Source organism: Callorhinus ursinus, unplaced genomic scaffold (assembly GCF_003265705.2).
Source record: "Callorhinus ursinus isolate GAN/ISIS: 27379988/994484 unplaced genomic scaffold, GSC_fseal_2.0 scaffold22, whole genome shotgun sequence".
Lineage (NCBI taxonomy): Eukaryota > Metazoa > Chordata > Mammalia > Carnivora > Otariidae > Callorhinus > Callorhinus ursinus.
The window spans coordinates 8,117,136-8,143,242 of record NW_027397084.1 but is presented as its reverse complement, the minus strand read 5'-3'; the positions used below and the strand labels follow the sequence as shown (position 1 = coordinate 8,143,242).

General features: G+C 37.4%; 1 protein-coding gene across 1 annotated transcript in view; it reads left to right on the top strand.

Moving 5' to 3' along the window:
• Positions 1-26,107, top strand: part of LOC112838016 (cysteine-rich secretory protein 2-like) — a 64,375-nt gene that overhangs the window by 18,143 nt on the left and 20,125 nt on the right. Inside the window, exon 2 of the mRNA XM_025890746.2 lies at positions 22,694-22,730. Within this exon, the coding sequence (XP_025746531.2) occupies positions 22,694-22,730 (37 nt within the window). The remainder of the gene's footprint in view (positions 1-22,693; positions 22,731-26,107) is intronic.

Below are 26,107 nucleotides of genomic sequence, written 5' to 3'. Positions count from 1 at the left end.
GTGCTGATCTTCTGGGGGAGGGGCCTGTTGCTGTGGTTTCCAAATGTCTTTGCCGGAGGCGGAATTGCCCCGCCCTTGTGGGTCCGGGCTAAGGAAGCTGCTCCGGTTTGCTCTCAGGAGCTTTTGTTCCCTGCAAGCTCTCCGTACAGCCTTGGAGGACCAGGGCAGAAATGGTGGCCTCCCAATCTCCACCCAGAGGAGCTGAGAACTCGGGGCCCCGCTCCTCAGTGTGCCCCCAGAGAAAAGCAGTCACTCCCGTCTCCCCGGTCTCTGGCCGCACTCCGTGCTCACCCGGCCTGTGACCTAGCGTTGCTATCTCTGGTACCCGACCCCGCGCAGAGTCTCCAAACCCAGCAGATCCCTGCAGTGCGTTCCCGCACCACTCCTCCCCGGGAAGGAAGGGGAGTCTCCCCGGATCTGCCGCCTGCTGGGTCCCTGCTGGAGGAGCCGTGCCCCGACTGGGCCGCAGATCACAGTTTATGGCAACCCCGAGCTGAGAGCCCGCGACTCTGCTCCGTCTCTGCAGCCAGCTTCCCCGCTCTGATACCTGGGAGCTCTGGCGCACTCAGGCTCCCCCGGTCTCTCCGTGACCCCAAGGGTCCTGAGACCACACTGTCCCGGGAGGATTCCACCCCCCGCTTAGCCACTGCAGCGACGTCCCTCCACGGAGCCAACTTCTAAAAGGTCCAATTCTGTGCTCCGCGGCTCTAGCACTTGCCAGAAGCGGCCGGCGGAGGCCCCTCCCCCGCCGTCTATCCTCCCGAATATCGCCTCGGATTCACTTCTCTGCACGTCCTACCTTCCAGAAAGTGGTCACTTTTCTGTTCAGAGAGTTGTTGCTACTCTCTTCTTCGGTCTCCTGTTGAGTTCGTAGGTGTTCAGAATGGTTTGATCCCTATTCAGCTGAATTCCTGAGACCAGATGAAATCTAGGTCTCCTACTCCTCCGCCATCTTGCTCCGCCCTCAAGGGTTTTTTTTTTTTCCCTCTGAAAACATACATGAATCCTTTACTAGAAAGCAACTGGCCTAAGTTAAATGTGTTATTTATAGCTGTTGATTACAAAATCTCATTTTTAGAAAAGTAAAAATTACCTAATGACATTAAAACTAAAATAAGGCAGTTATGTTTGCTGAAAGCATTTAATTTTTCTTATTATATTCACAAAGCCCTGAAATTATTTAGATACTGAATTCTTTAGAAGGATGACTTTTGTCAGTTTGTATCTGAAGAAAGAGAAAAGAAAGTATAATCTTTGCAGGTTAGTGGAATACTTTTGGTAGGGCAAACTGAATTCAGGCAGTAAAAGAGGGTAGGAAAGGAAGCGGAAGATAGTAGGACTGATCAGGAGTGTAGAAACTGTGACAGAATAATCTGTAGACCTCATTGACCAGTTAGATAGTTATGGGGAAGTAAGCATGAATGGTGATGGAGAATCATTTTGATCAATAAAGAAAATGAGGGTGGTGGGATAAAAAAAACATTCTATATTTTGAGAAGCATGCATACATTAATTGGTCTATAATTAGATAAACAACTAATTGCTCAGAAAATCTTCAGTTCTTAGACCAAGCCATCAGCAAATAAAGCCTTTAGGTACGCTACAGAAAGGTATGTCCCATCAGGAGGAAAAAGGCAATATAGATTTGTGGTGAGAAATGCCCAGGAGTAAGTTCTCAGAAGCTTGGGGTTAAAAATACATACATCAAGTAGACTAGAGGCCTCAGATGCATCAAGTAGACTAGAGGTCTCAGATGCATGCTGTTAGAGCAAGGTTCTCAGTGTGTGCTTCCCAGCCAGCAGCAACAACACCCAGAAACTTGTTAGAAACTTGTTAGAAATGCATATTTCTGGGACATCCACAAGACCTACTGAATCACAACCTCTGGGGGTTGTTGTCTGCTTTAAAGAGTTCTTCAATGTTTTTCTTTCAGTCAAAATTTGAGAACCACTGGTATAGAACAAAGATCACCTTAAAAGGAAATAGAAAAATGGGCAAAAGATGTGGACATTTTACTGTAAAGGGAAAAAGAAATGGCCAATAAACATGTGAAGACATTTAAAAAAAAAAAGGAAACGTTAATATCTAGCTTTATGGCAAAACATTTCACTTCTCTGGACTTTTTTATTTGAAAAAAATGGTATCTATATATATTCTGAGATTATTTCTAGTTCCCAAATTATTTCTCTGAAACCCTGATTGGCATACTTGAGACTATTGGCTACAATTTTTATCTAAGGCTCTTGCCAAATAGGGAAAACTGGTTCAGAAGCTAATAGACAAATGACAGAGGTCTAAATTGAAAGAAAGAAAGAAAAAAAAAAAAAAAACAAGAAGACCAGAACTTTAGCTCTCTGGCTATACATTCCTTTTGCAGTTTGACTCTTACTTCCTATATATGAAAGCAGATTTCCCCAAAACTACAGTGTCTGAGAACTTAAAGAAATATAAATAGAATAAAATAGAATGAAATAAATTCAATTACTTTTTGCCTTATTAGAGTCATTTAGATAAAAAAGAAGGTAAATCCAAAGTTTGTGTCTATAGGAGAAAATTGATAGTTCAGAAAAGAGCTGAACATTTAAGGGTTTGGCCTGTCTTTGTTTGTTTGTTTAAAGCTATGATTTGGTTGCTAGTGCAGATAGAAAAAAAAAAATAAGAGGCTTACTTTTCATTGTATACTCTTGTACAGTTTAAATCAGACAAATGAATCACACCTTTGGGGTGTTTTCTTCTTCATGCAAACCTCTTGTTTTACTCTTTTACATTATTGGGATTCTTTGCTTACACATCCATCTCCTCCAGATCTCAAAGGCCAGAGATTACATTTTACTCAAGGCTCTATTCCAGGGCCTCACTCAATATTTAGCACATAGCACATAGGAGGATTTGTTGGTGATCCTGTGCTTTGTAAATTGAAAGTGTAACTCACATGATAATTCAAAGACAAACTGTAAAATACAAGCTGCAAAATGAGAGCAGAAATGTACCGATGTCCATACTGCTGCAGAGCAGGAACTTCATTCTCCAAAAGCAGGAAGTTTCTTTTCCTGTCAAAATAAACTCAATATTCTGTTTAACATAACATGTTACAGAAAAGAAAGCAAGCTAGTCAGGATACAGGGTAATCTATTATTAGAGAAAATACAGAAAGTTGAATTTCTGTATAACCAGTGAGAAGTCTCTATGGAAAGTCAGAAGAAGTTGATAATAAATATTCTGCAAGCTTTAGCAGGAGGAAGACATAGACATCCTTAACTCCTTGTCTACAAAATGGAAATGGCATTAGGATATATCAAGGGTGTGTGTGTGTGTGTGTTTGCGAAGACTACAGGAGATAGTCTTTCTAAAGTGCTCACCAGTGTTTGACAAAAGTTCTAAACACATATCATTAAGAGTATGAGGGTGATTTATCTATACTACCACTTTTAGGATTAAGAACATTTTCACGAGATCAGAGTTCCACTGGAAAGAAGAAGTATTTCAAGTATATATTAAATAAATTCAGTCTGATGCTGTAAAACATGTCAAGCCCTTTGTTTACCTGTAGTCTTGCAATATCCTTGTCAATGTTTGGACTGAATATGTTCTGAAATACACTGAAGTGTACTCTCTTGAACTACAGTCATCTGCTCAGACTTAACACCTGCTCTATTTAACACCTGCTTGGACTGTAAAGGTTCTAACACATCCTGTTCCCTAGCAATGAAAAGGGCCACTATATCACTACTGAAGTTTTGACACACAGTCTTTTTTTTGGGGGGGGTTGTTTTTGTCTTTTACATGATACCTTGAAGGTATAGTACAACTTTCATTAATTTGTAGCCAATGGAAGAGCGAGGACTACTATAGTTTAGTAGAGAGCTGCTTACGTGATATCTTGCTGTACATTACTCTCTTTTTACCCTGTTTTGCATATATTCCAAATAACTTTTTGAAGAGGAGTCTATGTCTTATTCATCTGGGCATCTGCAACACGTAAAACCTTATCTGACACACTGTAGGAGCTCAACAAGTTCTTATTAAGTGACTCAACTAATTAAATGACAAATTATAACTGCCCTTTCTTTTCACATGGGTTAGTAATAGATTCAATTTATTGAGAACTTACTTTAACCCTTGGACTAAGGACTTTGTCAGGGGTAAGTCATTTATTCTTTAAAACTATACTACAAGGTAAAGTTATCCCATTTACAAATAAAATATGTTAAACAGAGAGAGAATGAGCATCTTGTCTAGGGTTGAGTAGTGGAGACTATAGTCTGTGCTCTAACCGTTAGGGAGCACCATCCCATAGGATCTTTATTTAAAAAGAAAAAATTTATTTATTTAGTTAGTTTTTTTAAAAAAAGATTTATTCATTTATTTGAGAGGGGTGGGAAGGAGCAGAGGGAGAGAGAGAATCCTGAAGTGGGCTCCCCACTGAGCATGGAGCCTGACCTGGGGTTCTGTCCCAGAACCCTGAGATCATGACCTAAACAGAAATCAAGAGACACTCAACTGACTGAGCCACCCAGGCACCCCTCAAAAGATCTTTGTCTTATTCAGGCAGACTAAAACAATGATCCAGAAAGCATTTCAGAGACATGAGAGAAAAAGTTAAGAAGTTATGTTCTGGAAACTAATGTAACATTGTTGTCAACTATATTTCAATAAAAAAAATAAAACATAAAAAGAAGCCATATATATATATATGGTTTTCTGATATTTTGTTATTAGTTTTGATAATACTGATCATTTTGTTTGTGTGGCTCCATCAAAAGAAAGGTTTTATTTTTTGTTCTAGGGGAAAAAAATTACCTTAAAAGGAAATAACCTTTTGAGATTGCTATTACACTTATTTTTTTTTAATTTGTTATTGTTATGTTAATCATCATACATAACATCATTAGTTTTTGATGTAGTGTTCCATGATTCCTTGTTTGTGCATAACACCCAGTGCTCCACGCAGAACATGCCCTCTTTAATACCCATCACCAGGCTAACCCATCCCCCCACCCCCTCCCCTCTAGAACCCTCAGTTTGTTTTTCAGAGTCCATCGTCTCTCATGGTTTGTCTCCCCCTCCGATTTCCCCCCATTTCATTCTTCCCCTCCTGCTATCTTTTTTTTTTCTTAACATATGTTGCATTATTTGTTTCAGAGGTACAGGTCTGTGATTCAACAGTCTTGCACAATTCACAGTGCTCACCATAGCACATACCCTCCCCAATGTCTATCACCCAGCTACCCCATCCCTCCCACCCCCCAACACTCCAGCAACACTCAGTTTGTTACCTGAGATTAAGAATTCCTCATATCAGTGAGGTCATATGATACATGTCTTTCTCTGATTGACTTATTTCACTCAGCATAACACCCTCCAGTTCCATCCACGTCGTTGCAAATGGCAAGATCTCATTCCTTTTTTTCGCTGCATAATATTCCATTATGTATATATATCACCTCTTCTTTATCCATTCATCTGTCGATGGACATCTTGGCTCTTTCCACAGTTTGGCTATTGTGGACATTGCTGCTATAAACATCGGGGTGCATGTACCCCTTCGGATCCCTACATTTGTATCTTTGGGGTAAATACCCAGTTACACTTATAATCTTTTGAGAAGGGAGGCTTCTATTTTCTGTGAAAAATATATTTCTTGTTAAAAAAATTCACAGACTAAGCCCCTTGAGGTTAATAATTTTTTTAAACATCACCACATGAGTGTTAGCAAGAACCTTGTGTGCAGGGTTTCTAATGTAGAAGTACCTGAAACTAATGTAACAGTGTGGATTTCTAAACAATATTTATAGTATTTAATGCTTGAGTGCAAATATTGAAGAAAATATAAAACTTTACCTCTACACTCTTCCTTTTGGTGCCTTAATTAAAGAAGGCTTTCCCTGATACCTATAATTCAGATTGCCCTTTTGCTGAGTCCTTAGAGGTTCTGCATCTTGAAGCAACTCACCATTCAAGATGTGCAAGAGTTGCTTTGCAGAAACCTTAAGGAAAGAAAATCAGCACAAAGTTTCAATCAACACAAAATTGGCAAGAATCTGTAGATACGGTCTCAGAAAGATCATTTTTAGGAAAGAGTACACACATGGCCTTGAAGAATTCCCGTAAAACTACCTGGACCTATGTTTCTCTTGAAACTATTCATGTAGTCCTGTTTTATTTACTGCTTTTGGGAAAACACCATTGTCAATGGTCCAAACTGATCTATTTTTATTTTATACATGTGATTATATCCACATCCATATTATATACATGTGATTATATCCACATCCACATTATATCCACATGTATCAGTAAATTTTAACAAACCACTTATTTAGCTTTAAGGATTTAGATTCAGAAAGATTGCCGAATGGCAGAGAATAAAAGCTATTTAGCAAACAGAATAGTTTTAGACTTAGTGAGCTTAGTGAAGTGTCTATAGGACACTTCCAAGTAGAACTAACTAAAGAGAACATTGTGTTCCTCCCTCAAATTATGTTTGAGCAAAGGATGGGAGGAAGTTCTATGAGTAGAACTGGTCAAAAAGGGGTAATCAGAGAAAAAGCATAAGTCTTCTCAGAGGAGAAGGCAATGGTCTCCTGAGAAATTAGAATTATTCCTGAAAACTGACATAAACTATGCCTCTTAATTTTTTGGAGTGCTAAAATACCCGAAGTAAATAATTAGCTGTCCCCTAGGAGTGTGTCCTGTGGTTCTGAGAACTTCATGATGATTGAGGCTTCCTAGGTTGGAAAGAACATTAGAACTACTACAGACTTGATTACATGTTTAGAGGACTAAGAATTTCAAATCTGAAGGTGCGACTTCGCAGAAAATCTTGCCAACAAGCAGAAATTATTTGAAAGGATGTGATCTGGAGTTATTATTTTGCAGACGATATTCTAAACAAAAATCCATACTTCTACTATCCCACTCAGGGAGGGAGGTCAAACTGAGAAGGTGAGTCAAACTTCGTTAAATATACTGAGATACTGCAGACAGAGCAAAGATGTTAGTGGGAACAACATAAAAAATATCCGGGAAGCCTGAATGATAGAATTAACAGTGAAGTTAGAGCATTTACTCCTAACGAGTCGATATTTGGGTTGTGAACATCTTGGAGGCACCCAGTGGTGTTTCAGAACCCATTCTTGCAGTAACTTATAATAATATAAGCAATTGCTTGTTAGTTTATATTCCAAACTCTTGATACATGCATATCCATTACACTATAATTACAGTATTACATATGTATAGAGTCATTAATGTTGGTGTCATTTCATCCCATTTCTTAGGTATGGAGATAGTCTCTATTTCAGCAGTGGAATCCAAGCGGAACTAACTGAAGAAAACACTGTGTTCCTAAGTCAACCACACTGTTTAAGTACTAGTACAGTGATTTTACAGGACCACAGTATTACACACATCTGAAAACATGTTTATGCTAAACTAGGAAGTACCATTTATGCTTCCTTTCCTTCTTTCTGTACGATTTGCATTATATAACCAAGGCTGGAAGGCACTAGATGGTATAATGTCAATTCTATAGTTTGAGCCAACGTTTCTGTCTGCAGAAATGCAGCATACTTAAAAGTATAGATGTTTGCACCTTCTATTTTTCTATCTAAACAGAAACACAATAATCTAGAGAAGTAATGCCAGTAGTTCTTTAGAAGACATACCAAACTTGGAAAGTCCCAAAATAATGGCAAAATTCATCCAAGTTCACAAAACACATAGGAAATGTCAGAAAAATTTATAAAAGTGTATTTTTTGCAAGAATACGACTTACTATCATACATGGTCAATAATTAATGATTATGGTTCAAAGAATCACAAGGCTTCCAGGCTGAAGGACATTTTCAACGACTGGGACAAGAATGAGACTAAATAGAGAATCAAATCAGGCAACTATTTGTTTAGATCATTAGATTGACAAATATGAAGAAACTTTTATTTCATTTATTTCCACACAATTTTCAATAACTGGAAATTATCCTTATCTAAAAGTAGAATAATTAATATCACGAAGAAAATCATATCCTGAAGACAAAATAAATCTTCATTTTTTCTTTTGTGTTCTACCACTGGTTCTTAAAATATTTTCATTTGAGTAAAAACAAATTATGCAGAATAATACTTTTTTCTGATTTTAAAAATAATGCATATTTTCTTTAAAATGTGTAATGAGTACAATATGCTAATAACATGCTAATAATTAAATAGTTCTCAGGAGACCTCAGGGTCTGAAAGCAAAACATGAAATGGTTTAGTAGACTGTGAGTTAGGCATTCCTTGGCTGAATCTCTGATTCTACTGTTTACATAGGGCCACAATGAACAAGAAAACTGGGAGATATTTGTACTTTTGTCACATATTACCTCTCCTTTAAAATCATTAGCCTCTGTCAACTTTCCAATAATACAACACAGGCAGTCTTGCCGGAGTCAGAGATCATACTCAATCTTACTTCCATACCATCTCAAGCAAGGTGTCACACAAATTCTCTGTAGCCTCGTGAATTACTGTTTATTTTTCTAACTTGTCCTACGGTCCCCAACACCTCCTCAAGACTATGGCCTGCAAGGTTGTTTAAAACACCAGAGACTGAGAGTGTGCCTGGACATGTGCTGGGATTCCAAGGTAAGTGGTGAAAGTATTGGAACCCTTCATCAATTCCATTCCATATGTAGAGGACTGGACAGCAATGCAAAGCAGAGAATGGGAACTGGGCCCATACAGGTACTGGTCTGGCTTGAGCACTCTTCCTAAGTAGCACTGCAGACCCTAGTCCATTCCAGGCACAGGAAGGAGCCTTAGAATATTCACTTCAAAGCACAGTGGTCCCCTGAAACTTACGTCACAGCACAGAGTTATTTTAGCAATGCATTTACAAAAAATGCTGAGTTCACATATAAAAAATTCTTACTCTTTTATTTCTTCAGTTTGCCAGTCTTTAATTTTTCTTGCCACATAATCTCAAATTTATTAAGGTTATTTACCTCTTTTTTGGATCATATACTGATATATCAAGTTCCTCATTAACTATCCTAACTTTATTTTTTCTGGTGTCCATCTGTACATCCGTTCTTTCATTTCTTGTACTCCTTGTACAGAATGGCCCATGACATTCTTATTCTTTTAACTACAAGTGTATTCATCAAAAGAGGCTGAGATCACCTAACAATTTCATTAAGTCTTCTGGTATAGCTGTGCCTCAAAATTTTTGTATTGAAATGTGTGTAATTTATAATGAATATTTTATCTTCCTATTACATTATACATGGGCATTATTAATAACAATCTTTTAAAAAATTATCCCTAGAAATATGTTTGTTACTGTTTTTAAACATGGGCTGGCAAGGTTCCTGCCCCATGGATGTATTTTAATTGGGTCTCAAGGGTGCTCCCGTGCTATAGAGTAACATCCTTGAAAATATCTAAGTCTCCCAGAAGTATGGGCCCCAGTACCTGTTACTCCACTATGGGCCGCTCTCCAACCCTCAGCCCCATACGTGGGGTCTAAGAGCCCCCTAAAGCAACACAGTTGAACCCATAGGGTGCCTCATGCTCTGTGGCAAGGCCTTAGTTCTAGGTGGGCTGCCTGGTGAATAGATAGCTCTCACTGGTCAGTGTAGTACTTTTCTTTTTTTTACAGGATCAAATGATAGTGGGTCAATAGAATGGTGTTTACATGCTGATTTTAGGTGAGATAAGTGGTTTATGTAGAAAGGGATCCCACACAAAGTATTTTCTCTGGGCTTCACATGCTCTAAGGGAAAACCTGGATATGTTATTCTCTGAATTTCTTTTAGAATAATAAAGGAGATGTTAAAAAAGATTTTGTGATAAAAGGGAAGCATTGGGTACAAAGGGTACAAACTTCTAGCTATAAAATAATAAATAATGGAGATATAATGTTCAAAAAACAAACAAAATGGGAGCACTGGGTCCAATAGGGTTGAGAACCATTGTATCAGACTATGCATTACTGGAAGGCTTTACTTCTTATTTCTACAATCTTATCAAAGATTTCAGGGAAGGTGAGAGCATGAGGAAGAAGTTTCTGAGTATAGAGCCTCTAAGGAGAACATAAATCACTGCTCTTCCCTTCATACCAGGAATCCTAGCAATTCCCTTGCAAATAGAGTCGAATCATGGAAATGGACCAAGAGTTCTTTCTACTAGGTACAGCATTGGCATCTGCCAGCAGACTCTAGTCTCCTGGCTAGGGACCTCAATATTCAAAATGTAATTACATATTAGTGAAATCCATCAGCAAGATCTACTTTGGAGCAGTGTGAAGAGAGAAAAGCAAACATAATCCTAGTAAAACGAATTATGAAGAGTTACAAAACCCACACCGTATTGAATAGTTCAAAGAACAGAAAATTTCTTGTCTCTGTGTTTACTGAAAAGGGACATGAAGGACTGTGTTTACTCATGCTAAGGAATTGGGTTAGAAATCAAGTGATACAACAGTCTTACACAATTCACAGCACTCACCATAGCACATACCCTCCCCAATATCTGTTGAATCACAGACCTGTACCTCTGAAACAAATAATACATTATATGTTAAAAAAAAAAAAAAAAGAAGAAGATAGTAGGAAGGGAAAAATGAAGAGGGGGAAATCGGAGGGGGAGACGAACCATGAGAGACTACGGACTTAGAAACAAACTGAGGGTTCTAGAGGGGAGGAGTGTGGGGGGATGGGTTAGCCTGGTGATGGGTATTAAAGAGGGCACGTATTGAATGGAGCACTGGGTGTTATGCACAAACAATGAATCATGGAACACTACATCAAAAACTAATGAAGTAATGTATGGTGATTAACATAACATAATAAAATAAAATTTAAAAAAAGAAATCAAGTGATAGGGGGCCCCCGGTGGCTCAATTGGTTAAGCATCTGCCTTGGGCTCAGGTCATGATCTCAGGGTCCTGAGATCTAACCCTGCATTGGACTCTCAGCTCAGCGGGGCATCTGTTTCTCCCTCTCACTCTCCCTCTGTGCCTTCTTTCTCTCTTAAACAAATAAATAATCTTTTCAAAGAAAAAGAAAATCAGATGATAGTTAATGCCCTTTTCTTAAACGTCCTTTCAATCTCTGAAATATATGATTTTACTTAAGTTCTGATGTATTTCACAGTGAGACCTTATTCTTTTGTAATTTATAACTGCAAAACAAATCAGGATCAGTTAGATACATTCTAGCACTTCCTGTTTAGGGCTGGCTAGAACCTCAGAAGAAAAGTGCCAAGGGTCAAGCCACGTTCAACTAAAGGTCTGAAGATTAAAAATAAAGAACTCTCCTTTCATGCAATTAATGATGAAAGTCCTAAAAAATTAATTACAGATAAAACTGTCACATATTTTGTACTTTCAGAGTTTTCTCAAGAGGAAGGAAAGTCTTTATTAAACATATAAAATTGTACTCATGACAATGATGACAGTAATCATAATAGGAGTTTTCATGCTTTAAGCGATGTTCTGAAAAAGATTTAATTCTCACAACTACTCCATGAAATATGTGCATAACTAACCCCAGTTAATAGAAAGAAAACTAAAGCATGGAGTTAGAGGTTGGTGGTAGAACTGAGAAGATGTTACACCAGAGCTTCACAGAGGGTTGAATATAAGGTGTTCTTCAGCAGGAAAGGTATTTGAATATCTACCCATGAAAGTGTGCAACTTGTGATAGTTGCCATTCACCTAATCTTGCTGATATTTCACCTACAAATCTCACAATTTAAGTCGGGGGATTCCGACATGTCACAAAAGACAAAGCATTAAATTTGGGGATGAGAGTATAGTTTAACTTCCAACTTCTATTTATTACTAAATGATATTAAGATTTTATTTTACTTTTCTAAAACTCATTCTTAGGAAATGGAGAGAGCAACACTTTTCCATCATGGAGGTTCAAAAATTCAGATGATGTATGTGAGGTGCTTTGTGAACTGTAAAGTGCTAAACAAATGTGGAAAATCAGTATCTATTTCTGGCCTTCTCATCTTATCCACACATTTCCAGTACTTTCAACATCTTTTCATTTTCTCAAATATGACATTTATAATATCATATTTGTCCAGTCACTTATCCAACAAATTTGTATTGAGCCTATATGTGCAGAACAGTCCAAAGGAGTCAGGAAAGGCCTTTCTAAAAAACTAGAATTTGAGCTAAAAGCTGAAGGACATGAGGCAGGTTGTCATGAAGCTATGACTAAGGTGTAGGTCCAGGCTACAGAAATCCAGGCAGAGAGCCCAGAAGTGTCTATCGTGGAAATGACCTTTCATCCCAAAGTGTTAGGAAGTCTCATGTGGCTGGAGCATCATCAGGGAGAGGGAGTGTGATTTTCATAGGAAGCACACTGTGCTATTAGTAGAAGAGAAGCCTTCTGAGTTTGGGACTAATGGAGAGAAAGTCTTTAAAAAATCAGGTTAAGCAATAAAATGAAGAGGAGCAATGGGTGAGTTAAAAGTTGCCTCAGAACTAATCTTGAGAACCATGGGTAGAAAAGTAGTGTCCTACTCAAATATTTTCCTAGGCTGGGGTGGGGATGGAGGTGGTATCCCTCAAGCAGTAAAAACACATGGATAAATAACCAAGAATAGCTGGAGGCCCAACTCAAGACAGGGAAATTTAGAAAACTGGAGAACAGCATGTGGTAGTTATATCTAAAAACTTGTCCAGCAGGCAGAACAGAAGTGTCCTTACCCCAGGTAAGAAGGAAATTTGTCTAGGACAGTATCACTTGAGTAAATAACATAATCTGAATCCACTCAAAGGGATTAGCATTAATTATTCATAAAGAATTGTAATTTATTTTCTAATCCCAGTCTAGGATCCCATTGTCCTAAAAACTTTTATTTTTGCTTAAGATGAAATGAAATGAGTATAGGTGATTACAATTTCGTATAACATGGGAGAAATAATAAAATCTTGGGCGAGAATTTATTTAACCTGATCAAACTGGATTGCTTTCACTCTGAGTATTCTAGAGACAATTACTAACCTTAGAAAGGTAGAAATAATAATACAGACAGTTGCAATTATTCTATTAGCTTCATATTAAAGGCAGATGAGGTGTTTTCGTGAATGAGAGGCATGAAATATGGTTTCACAATCATAAGAATTGGAGTCTATTGAGTCATAGGTGATCTTTAAACACAAGTGAATTATTAAAACTAGCATACAAAGGTCACATGGCAAAGAGCAAGGAACTATACCAGGTGTAGCAAATCCACATAAATCACTAAATGGATTTCTTTATTTCTTGGGCCTTAATTTAAAGGGATTAACATTTGACAAAGAATCATTTGCTTAAAGAACAATAAACCAGCAGGCTCAAGTGGCCGTCAGTTGACCTTTGAGTGAACATAATGAACTCAGGGAAAGTACATGCACAGAAAGATTAGTTAATGCTTAACATGGATTTGCATCCTTCTGGGACACAGTTGATGACATTGTATGGAGTTGGAACCAAGCCCCAGGGAAGAACAAACTTCCAATTGTTACAAACTCAAGTCTACAGTGAGGAAATAAAACTTGGGATTTACTGGTTCCAGTAGTATGGCTCTAAACTCCTCAAACTGACATACAACGTGTTGAGATAATTCTCTTCCTTCTCTATCATTTGCTTACTAACCCAGTGTTGCCATTCTCTACTCACATATGTCCTCATTTCTCTTCCTATGCTTTGCTTTTGTTGGTGGCCTCACCGGGAATGTGAATCACCCTCATCTCCAACCCACCATGTCCCTTACTCCTTCAAACTTCAGCTCAAAATGCATCACATTCATGAAGACCTCACTGACTAATCTTAACCAACTTTTAAAAATTTATGTATTCTTTCCAGTAAGCATTCTTTATTTATTAATTTTTTATCTGTTATACGTCAATATATGTTGACATATACTACATGAAGGAAAAGTGCTAAGAACTGGGGATAAATATATTTGAAAATCCAAGGGTCAAGATTATTACTGTTTAGAAGGGAAATAAGCATGTATATAAAAAGCCACATTTAAAAATTATTGAGTTAGCCATATGTACAAAATAAGATGTGAGTTTGGGAAACATATTCAAACATGCCTACAGGACCTAAGGAAGACCATCATGAAAAAAAAAAAAATAAGCTGGGATACAAACAATAAATAAGAGTTTGAGAAGAAGGAAAGTAGGGAAAGAGAGTGTTCCAGAAAGCAGGTGCACAAGTATGGGGACATGAGAGAAGATGTGGTTTTTCAGAGCAGTGAAGCAGAGTGGGAGAAGTTGGGCCATGGAGCACATGAGGTATGAAGGAGCCAAACCATGAAGAATTGTATACCATGAAAAGAAGATTATTCTAAATGTACCACACAGGCACTGACCTATTAAAACTCTTTGAAGCCATAGCAGGGGAGCTGGGTGCAGGAGGACATTGCCACGCCAGGCCTAGCCTTATTTGTCACCAGATTGTGGGAATGTCTGTATAGGCTCTGAAGGCAAAGGCTAAGGAAGTTCTGCAGTGGGGCAAGGAGCACTTGAAAGGGTAAGAGAAGTGGCAATTTGCTAACTGGTATTTTCAAGTATTGATTTACAATGGCTAAATAAGTGTTCTGTTTACCCCTATGTAACTTCTTGTTCATGTCAATATTATTATGGCATGTATTTTATCGTTTATTCTGTTTATCATTATAGTTTAAATTGTATAGAAACATGAACACATTTTAAGCATGATAATAAAATGATCATTTATGCATCATTACTGTGATATCAGATGGGAAGAAAGAATGGAAGAAAGACAAACATGGAAAGCAAGAGCCATTATAAGGCCAGCACCATGATCTAGAAGCTAAATGAGGGCTCAAACTCGGACAGTGGTTCTGGGAATGTAATAGATGAGCTGGGAGTGGCAATAACTTGGAGGCATAATCTGCTGTTCTAATTAGATATGAGTCAGGATAATATGGAGCCAACAGTCTAGGATACATTGAAAAATTTTTAGTCTGTCCTGGATTTTTATATTCAAAACACGTTCCTTAGTATTCAGCTTTTACTAGAACAATAGTACTTCTTGGTCTAGGAAGTCCCTGTTATAGATAGGTTACCCTGAACAATAATTTTTAATAGTGTCTTCTTTCAGCTTCAAAGTATCATAAGTTAGATGGCCATTTTAACCAGCTTTAGAAAACTTTTCAAGTGACTCCCCATATGTATGGCTTTTAAAAGAGTTCCCAAGATGTAAGAATCACTTAGGAAGCTTATCAAAAGTGCTGAAATCTGAGCTCCACTTCCAGAGATTTTGATTCTATATGCTAAGGATGAAATAAAGCAAAACAAAACATAAAAAAAAATACACAAATCCATAAGCTTTTTTAAAAAAAAATCAAGTGCCCTTGTTAATTTTGATTATATCATTAGGAATACTGTATGAATATGTCCAAATGGATTGTCTACTATCTCTTCTCTTTCACCCCACAGAAGACAGAATAAATTGCACCTAAAATAGGTGCTCACTAAATCATTTATTGCTTTTGTTGCTTAAGTATATGTGTGTGTATTGAGCAAAATAACCTAGAATTGAAGTGTCCCTGGGGAAACGACTATGACAGACCAACCATGTCATGCCACATAGAAACCCTCAAGGACATTGTAGTCATTCTCTTCTTATAGCGTGGGAAGATAAATGAGGACAACAGAAAGAATGACAATTTGGTGTGGGGAAAACTCTAGGAGATGAAGAGATTTAACAGACAACGTGTGAACTGCAGACAATTCCACATGCACATTTTTTTTTAGTCGACTTGTAGAAATGGGCTAGAAAACAAAATTCCCTTTAGGAAATTATTTGAAATTACTTTCATGTAATTGTCATAGAAATCCACATGGCTATGACTGTTCCTTATCCACAGGTAGTGACCGGTGGTGACTAAATGGACCGGGACCATTGGAAAGAACACAAGATGTCAGGTCACCTGAGCACATTCTGAACATGACCACTCATCCTCAGGAAAGGTAACGAAGTGACACGCACCATAGTCAAAGGACCCAGGCAGGGAAAAAGCAGAACGTTGACTGTCCTTGACTGAAATGATGGAGGAGGCTCTAATGGCACTGGGGCAGTGTCTGAATTTTCAGAAATGTTCCAGAGGCCCCTGGGAACTGTTCCTGCAGTCTAAAGCTCTCTATCCGAACCTATCATTCCACCTAGAATGACTTGGATTTAATTGTATCTAAGGATAGGCTGGGCACAAATGTGGGGGCTTTCAGGCAGAAGTAGCTGAAAGAGCAAACACTCGTGTCAAGATTGCACGCATTTTAATGTAAATAAAAAGAATCACCTGCAGATAAGATTACTCTCCGTAGGGTTTGCCCTTCTCCTTTTAGGGAAACATTAATTATCTGTAATTTTTACTCTGATGGAATAGTTTTTTATTGTGTAACACTGCCCGGTGGTACCTACCTTTCCTGATTTTAAATTAGAGTTTTATGAAATACCTACTTTCACACTTTATGGAATACCTACTTTCTTTTTCCTTAGCGTGATAACCTGTGAAATTAGGAATACTATTCATAAGCAAGTGACTTAACAAGTCAAAAAAAAATATAAGGAATGTCAAGCATCAATAAGTTAATATATTAAATGCTATAGAAGCCCACTTAGTTTTTCTGAGCACTTCTGAAATCTCCAAATACAAAAAAGTTTACTATGGAATTAAGAATGTATAATCATGAAAATCTTTATAAATTGTTTGATTGTTCTGACCTATGAATTTTTATGAAAAGAAGTAGGCACTCAGCAATGGGGAGCCCATATATGCTAGTGAAGAGGATGGAGGATGAACAAGCTATTTTCCTTTCCCTCCTCACTTTCTAAGTCTTCCTGTACACCAGCATAACATTCTCTGGCATTCAGTTTGTTAATTTATCTTCCTCAACATCTTCTAAGACAAAGGAAAAAGTCACTACAGATGATTATTTACAACATGTCTTTATTTATGAGAGAATGCTGATTTTAAAATGCACCTACGTCTACAGCCCTCAGTTTCTTGGCAAGGACACAGAGATGATCATTCATTTTCCTAAGGTCACCCTGATGGTCTCTAATAGAATTGGGCCTTAAACACTTGAACTTCCGACTAAATTATACGGATTCTTTCCTACGACATCTAAAAGAAGAAATTGATCTTATAAATACCCCTGAATTAACCATTCAGCCAAATGAAATGCATTTATGGAAATATTTTATGTGTTCAGCAAATAGCAGGCTTAAGAGACGATAGTAAAAATGTTCGTTTTATTTGTTAAGTATCCTATGCCAGGTATCATCTTAAAAGTTTTATGTACAATACACTTTTTAATCATCAAAGCAACCTATCATAGGAAAACCTACATTTTACAGAAGAGAAAAACTGAGGTTTGAAGAGGATTTCCTAAAGCTGACAGTTTCCAAAGATTCTGCTTTTAGCCAGTAAGCTCTAGGTAGGTGGTTACAGGGAAGTGAAAGTCATAGAGATTTGGGCCAGGGGAGGTCCCCTTTCAGGCCGGAATCCTATTCATCTTGGCAGTGACTAGTTAGTTTCAGCCGTCAGCACAGAAATGACAAGAAGGCAGTATACAGTTGTTATTGTGTCTAAGATGAGAGGAGGGCTGGTCAGGGAAGGAGGGAAGCTCTGCTTTATTTACTTTATGTTACAGTCAATCTGGGTAGAGTAGACTGGGTAAAACCCAAGAATAGATTAGAAGTAAGAAAGGCAACATTCTCTAAATAGGATGTAGTGTTTAATAACAATGGTCACTGAGATACTCCATCACACGTTCCAGTAAAATTGTTGGGATGGATTTAAAATCTAGACACAGGAGCAAATAACTTGCCCTTTTAATATAAAGTTTGGATATGCAAATAAGAACAAGATGAAAGGTACTCACTGATAAAGTTGGGAGGGATGGGTCATAAAGGACCGACAATGACAATGGTGGATGTCAGTACAGAAAAAGACAAACTAATCATGACAGATGAGGGAACAAAGGTAGTTGCAAGCAACCATTTTGGGAGATTAAGGTCAAACTGTCAATCCAATATGTGTATGGTATTTTGTGACCCAAAGTAACCACATTTTAAAAAATATTTGTTTTAGGGTGCCTGGGTGGCTCAGTTGGTTAAGTGACTGCCTTTGGCTCAGGTCATGATCCTGGAGTCCCAGGATCAAGTCCCGTATCAGGCTCCCTGCTAGGCAGGGAGTCTGCTTCTCCCTCTGACCCTCTTCCCTTTCGTGCTCTCTATCTCTCATTCTCTCGCTCTCAAATAAATAAATAAAAAATCTTAAAAAATATATTTGTTTTACTTAATAATAGGGTTTCTAATACTTGATAAGCAATATACCTTATATATCATGGTGCACTTATGATCATGTAGTCGTAACAATGAATATAAACTTAGAGGAAATCTATCAAGTGTTAATTATGAGTCAAAAATATTTTTTTCCCTTTTTATGCCATTTTCTATCCGATTCTTACGGTAATTTCTCACATAACTACCTATACCTTCATAAATCAAACCACCTCTCACAAACTTCAAGTATAATCACATAGCTTACAAGTGTTAGGGGCAGGTTTCTCCAGACACAGAGGGGAAAAAAACACATAAAATGGGAGGGAACTAACACTTTAGAAATTCTTACTACATAGCAGGCAACTTAAACATATTTTCTCATTTTCTCACAATTAAATAAAACAATAAAACTATTCCCATTTTGGGATGTGAAAAATAATTTCTCAGTACACACTGGTTTGGAAATATAACCCCTGTCCATCAGATCATAAATCCCAAGCCCTTAACAATATTATATACCATTAAGTACAGAGGACAATGGGCCCTGGGTGCTTCTGGATCTGGTCTTGCCCATGAAATATGTTCTCCCACAGAAAATCGCTGCACAGATCTTGTTTCCAAGGTGATTTTATCCATGTGGCTGATTCAGATTCTTGAGAGCTCTCACTTCACCTCACATTTATGTAAAATAAAATACATTTTAAGAACTAACTGGACACATGGCCGCTGAATGGTTAGCAGTGTTTGATTTTTATTTTATTTTATATTTGATTTGATTTGATTTATTTTATGGTATAATCTAGAGTTCTAAGTTCTCTTATAAAGAACATCTAGAGTAATATTCAATTATGTAACTTACCGATGAACTGTAATTAAATGATATATCTATTGAGCAGGCACTAGTCAGTTCTAGTACATTTTAACCACATAACTAATAAAGCTAGCATACACATGAAAATGAACAAAAATTACTGAATTACTCACCACATTGTGCAATCTACATACTAACATGAGCACCCAGAAATGCCTGCCAGTGCTAGGTATGTGTTATGTGATTTATTAATTCATACTCCCTCATTTATAAAAACTCAGTATTTGGAATCATGACATTTTGGAGGTAGAGAAAACCGGAAATTATTAGTCTGACTCTCTTCATTTTTGAGATATAAAAATAAGCCTGGAACAGTTAAGTAAGGCCCTCCATAGATGAACAGAACCAAATGATGATAATTTAGTATGTAATGTAGATCATTGTTATATACTGAATTTTATAAAAACAGAAAGTAAAAAATTAATACCATAAGAACTTGGAACTTAAAAATACTGAGGTTATGGGGTCTTTTGTCATTATGTTATGAAAGGCCCTATGTATTTCCATTTACGAAGATAAAAGACCAAAATAGTCTCCAAAATAAGGTCCGACAGATTACTTATTTTAGATCTCTATAGTTCACAAAAATAAGCTTAGCTTTACTCTTGCAGAAGTAATCTTGAAAACTCTGAAGTTGTGAAGAGAATACTTTGGTTAAGAATTGTCAAAGTATTTCATCATGGTTTTTATTTGTATTTCCCTGATGGCTAGTGATGTTGAATATTTTTTTCATGTGTCTGTGAGCCATTTGTATGTCTTCTTTGGAGAAGTGTCTGTATTGATTGTGAAAAATGTGGATAAATTGTAAAAAAGCTCCAAAGAATAAATATACAATAGCTAAATTTGAAATAGCAATTCTGTAGAAAGCCATGTACACAATTTGAACAGTCTCGAGAAAACATCTTGTACACAGAAAGTGTGTCTTTCCCATCATGAGGGGGATTCCATGGGCAGGGGACCACTCTGGGTTTAAGCATGGCAACAGATGTGCTGGCAGGAATAACTGACTCCCCATTGGTTTGTGAGCTTCCTCTTTCCCCTCCCAGGCTGGTGGGTCAGGTGTGAACTTGGGCCCTCTTACTGGCCCAAGGTATGGCCAGGAGCAGCGCGAGCAAGGAATTTTTCAATCCATCATCCTGGGAAATTAGAGAACGCCACCCTTAAAAGGGCCCTACTGTTGGCAGACAGGATCCCAGTGGCCTCAGTTAGCCACAGCGAGTTGCCTGTTGAAACCTCTGGTTACTGTGGTTAGGGGACCTAACTGATTTAAGTGTAGACAGAACTCAGGCAGCTGTTAGGAAAGAATGCCATCCCTGGTCCCATGCCCTCTGCCACGTGACCTTGGACAAGTCCCATAACTCTGTGTGCCGTTATTTCTCATCTGTAAAATGAAGTAACAGGAGCACTCACCTCATGTGGTTGTTAAGAGGATTTAATGAGCCATTCCACACACAAATTTATGACTATCGCCAAAGTTCTAGGTACTTTTTATTTTTTTTATTTTTTTAAGATTTTATTTATTTATTTGGCAGAGAGGGACACAGTGAGAGAGGGAACACAAGCAGGGGGAGGGGGAGAGGGAGAAGCAGGCTTCTCGCAGAGCAGGGATCCCGATGCGGGGCTCGATCCCAGCACCCTGGGAACATGACCCGAGCTGAAGGCAGATGCTTAATGACTGAGCCACCCAGGTGCCCCTCTAGGCACTTTTTAAACATGGAGAGAACAGTTTCAAAAGTTTGGATTTCAAATGTTTCTGTAGAAAAGGGGCAATCCTGTGAAGCATACAAAAACACAACTCTCCCCAAACAAACAGAGCCACGCAGACAATTTCTACTCTACCTGGATCTTCCATTAAAGAAGAATCCACTTTTGGAGAAAGTAAAGCTATGAAAAAATTTAGATGATAGATTCCCAAGGCCCAGGTCATGACCGCGGAAGAGAAGGAAATACCGTCAATGATGTGCTTCAAACATGCATCACCCTGAAACAATCCCTTGTTTTAACAGTCCAGTAACTTTTGACCTTGTTGTACCTGAACTTAAGAGCATACAACTTACGTATCGTACAGAGGTTGTAACAGGCCACAAAGCACAGTGAACATCCATGGTGGTGGTTTATCTCAAATTACTCGGTGAGTCTTGAGAGTAACAAACCCTAGGCCCCAAACAGCAAACTTCTCCATTGATCCCATTAACTGCACATAATACCTGAAGCTACCAGCTCCCCATCAGGAATGCAGCAGAAAAGGAGAATTTTCTCAAAAACCATATTCCTGAACATTGCTGAAACACTGGGCAGGTCCAGGCACTGAGGAACACTGGTGTACATACCTGGTCCAAAAACCCTGCCTTACCATTGACCGTCTAAACCAGAATACAGGATCTGAACCGTTGCTCAAGACAGGCTGGCTGATATTCCCTCTGGGGGGCCCCCCCTTACATCACCACATACTTTGTCAGGACTCTTAATATTATTTCTAAGGAGAAATCCAGAACCTGAAAATCAGGAAATCAAGAATGAAGTTTAAAAAATGTTTTGGAGCCAAACCCTCCTAAGGAGATGCAGAAAGTGGGAACACCCACACAGCAACTACGTGTAACACACATACTTACAACCAAATTCATTTTTTAAAAGCAGCGAGTTTATCCAATTAGAATCAGAATGCATTGCATTGTCTAATTTAAAGACCTTAAAATTTTCATATGAAGGAGATAAAATCTTTCTGCCTTAAAATTTTTCAAATCAGAAAACTACATTCTAGATGTGAAAATTTAGTTTAATGTTGACATAGCTTCATGTTACAGGGCCAACCCTGAAAGGATGCCAAAGTAGGTGTAATTTGCTTTAGAACACAGTAAAATGGGGGGGCACCTGGGTGGCTCAGTAGGTTAAGTGTCTGCCTTTGGCTCAGGTCATGATCCCAGGGTCCTGGGATTGAGCCCCGGGTTGAGCTCGGTGGGGAACCTGCTTCTCCCTTTCCTCCCCGCTTACACTCTCTCTCTTGCTCTCTAACTCAAATCAATAATATGTCAACTTATAGACTCATTCTGCATCCTGGGAAATATCCAGAAGAAAGGCATTTGCTTTAAATGAGGAAACATCTTTCCCAGCTCCATAGGAGAAAAAGCTCTGCACAGGGTCTTCAACCTGCCTTCCTCTGGCCCTGGGAAACATTAAATACCCTCTACCTAAAGTCTACAGAGAATTCACTTCTAGGAACCAAAGGGGCACTTGAGAATAAATGCACAGCAAAGGTGACATCTAAGGACATCACTTGAGCTGAATAAAAGCCATTCAAAAAGAAAAAAAAAAAAAAAGCCATGTGGAGAATCACAAGATATTGCCAAAACTGCAGTTAGACAATCAGCAATGAGACTATTGGTATGACAAATCCTGTTTCAGACCTGTTGACTTAGATTTACTTGCACAACTATAATTGGCCAAAAACAGGAAATAAATGTAATGCATATATACTGCTCTAAACTTCTTTCTCTCCACCTTTTTCTTCCTACAGATAAAGCCGATGCTTCACCTGATTCTGAGAATCAACAGTAAGTAATGTATTTTTTTTAAGGTGAACATTTTATTATGCAAATATATTTATGCTTTTTTGGTGTTAAATGATATATTGTAAAAATATCTATGATTTTCAAACCTCTGTTAATAACTTTTATTGAGAGTAATGAGCTTCACTTTTATACTCTTTTTAAGCTAAGAAAGTAACATGTAACTCTACTATTCCAAACGCACTTTTAGCGAATTTAACATTTAAATTAATTTTTACTTTTTATTGTAAAATAAGTAATATAATTTCCATATCTATGACTCTAGGAAACAATTATACTAGAACTTCCTTTAATAGAAAAATGAAAAACTAAGGATATATATGTCACATATTAAAAATTTTACTAATATTCACATATATAGATATGTGTTGATAAAGACATTATTAAAATAAGGAGCACAAGCTATTGCTAATAATTTTAAAATCTATCAAAACAAAATTATAACACCGACCTAGAGATAAAAAAATTTCATTAGGAATTATCAGCATAACATATATCTTCCCTCATGAAACTCGAAAATAAGACAAAAGACAGAAGTTTTCTGATCAAAAGTTAATCTACACAAGCAGCTACATTTACATGAAGATTTGAATATAATATCTGCTGAGGATATTTTATATAAGGAAGCAGTTGCCACAAAGAACTTCTTTTGGCAAATAAGAAGTGATATCTAATACGATACAAGGAGTTATTTACCCTGCAGAGGGAAGATTTTACTTTCAAAATATTTTATTAATGTTCTTCTCTATGGCTAAATGCTCTCCAAGGAGTTTAGGGAGGATTTATACTGTTGCCAGAGAAGATCTGGCATTGAGTCTTCTGCCAGTTAAAACCAAACCTACATCTGCCTGAATGACTCACCCTCTGGAGGAGCATCAAATGAAATTGCAAAGCCAGGAGCTATTCCATAATGTTGGGTAGTAAGGTCAGTTGGTGCCCCTGAACTGAGCTCAGATTTGTAAGAGGAAAAGGTAAATTAAGAGGAAGAGTGTCAGACCTCTAAAGTCAGGTCTAAATCAAATTGTGCTAATAATTCCAGCAATGCTATTTAGTAAATTCGAATAAGGGGCAGTAAATCATATGTGGAAATTAAAAAAAAAAAAAAAACAGAAGGAAGATTAAATATGACATCTAAAGTTTGAAAAGACTGCATCAAATACTTTTCTGTAGTGATTGATACATAGCTGTGTGAGTACCCATAATGCACACATTATACACATATGTGTTGATGCTTTTATTTTTGAAAGATTTATTTATTTATTTATTATTGATTGATTGATTGAGAGAGAGTGGGAGGGGGGGCAGAGGGAGAAGGAGACACTCTCAAGCAGACTCTGGGCTGAGCGTAGAGCTGGACACCAGGGGGCTAGATCCCACTACCCTGAGATCATGACCCCAGCCAAATGCAAGAGTAGGACACTTAATTGACTAAGCCACCTAGATGCCCCTGTGTTGATGCTTTTAATGGTATTTTTTCTGGCCTAATTGTCTGAAACATTTACATTCCCTCCTTTCAGGAACTAGGGCTTTGAGGCCAAACTGTCTGGGCTTAGCCCCAGGTTCTTTTGCATGCAAACACATGGCATTTCATTATTAAATAACTGATCCTGGCACTGCAGATCTGTAATGTGGGGTGTTGAGTAATATTATGTACTCTCTAGATTGTTAGGAGTTTTAACGAGCCTGTAAAGAGTGACATGGTGCTTCACACAAAACCCAGAATAACCATATGATGGCATTATTATATGGCTCACTTAAAGGCAAAGGGATATGGCCCTGAAAACTTGCAATGTAAAGCATTTTATCTATTTATAAATTTAATCCCTCTACATTCACCTTTAGAGGTAATGCTTAAGAAGGATCTGGTTTTAATTTTCCCCACATAGCAAGGTAATTTTCCCAAAACCATATACTAGACAATCTGTTCTTCCTCTAATGTTTTTTTATGCTACCTTGTTTGGTCTGTCTCTTATTAAATTTTCTATTTACCTTCATTCGCCCATTTATCCATTCCTAATATATTACCCAAATTTTGCCAACACAAGTTGAAGTCTATTTTAATAACTAATACGAAAAGATACCCAAATTAATCCTTCTTATAAAAGGTATATTCAGTTATTCATGGGCCAATCAGAATTTTTATTGGAGTTATAAAGAATTTTCATATTAATTTAATTAGGATTGATACCTTTATTGTATTAACACATACCATTTAAAAGCATGCAAATCTCTCAATTTATGTATATCTTCTTTTATGCCCTTTACTAGGGTCTTAAAATTGTCTCCAAAAAACATTTTTTATTCTTGGTTATTTCATAAAGAAACTATATTTTTTTGTCCTATTGTGAGCTTTATATTTTCTTTTTAATCTTATTTTCTAGTTGAGTGTTGCTAGTATATGGCAATGGTATTTTTTATAGACTGATACTACATCTTGCAAACTTTTTTTTAAGATTTATTTATTTATTTATTTCACAGAGAGAGACACAGCGAGAGAGGGAACATAAGCAGGGGGAGTGGGAGAGGGAGAAGCAGGCCTCCTGCTGAGCAGGGAGCCTGATGCGGGGCTCGATCCCGGGATCCCGGGATCATGACCTGAGCCGAAGGCAGACTCTTAATCACTGAGCCATCCAGGTGCCCCACATCTTGCAAATTTTTGATTATGGTGTATTCTCTAGGTAAATGGCCATATCATTTTAAAATAACACTAATATTATCTCTTCCTTTATGAGACTTACAAATATGTATTTTTTTTCTTTTCTTCATATTGGAGAGATCGGGACCTCTCCAATATGATGTTGAACAGTACCAGTGACATTGGTCATTCTTTTTTTGTTCTCAATATTAAATGACTGCACCTAGAATTTCTCCAATAACTATATTTGCTAGAGATATTTGGTTATATTGTCATTATCAAATTAATAATCTCTACTCTCCTTTTTCTTATTTTTAACTATACTAGGGGTTGAATTTCACAACATATTTTGCCACATGATTTTTCTTTATCCATTAATGTGTTGAATATGACCAATAGATTTTCTAATTTTGAATTATTCTTTTTTAAAATTTTGAATTATTCTTACAGTCCTGATATAAAATTTACTTGATTATAAAAATCCTTGTTTCCATAAAATAGACTTATCAGGCAAGATATGCTTGTATAATTTTTGTAAGTATATGGTTTTCATTAATTAATAAGCAGTGACATGATGTCATTAGAGAAAACAACTTATTTTTTTCCAAGTGAGTGTTTCAAACTTAGGGTGGTCCTAAAATTAAAGTAAAGAAGAATTATATATATAAATTTATGCTTCAGAAAGACACAATTTCCTCTTCTGTTTATAATTAGCAGTAAACCATCA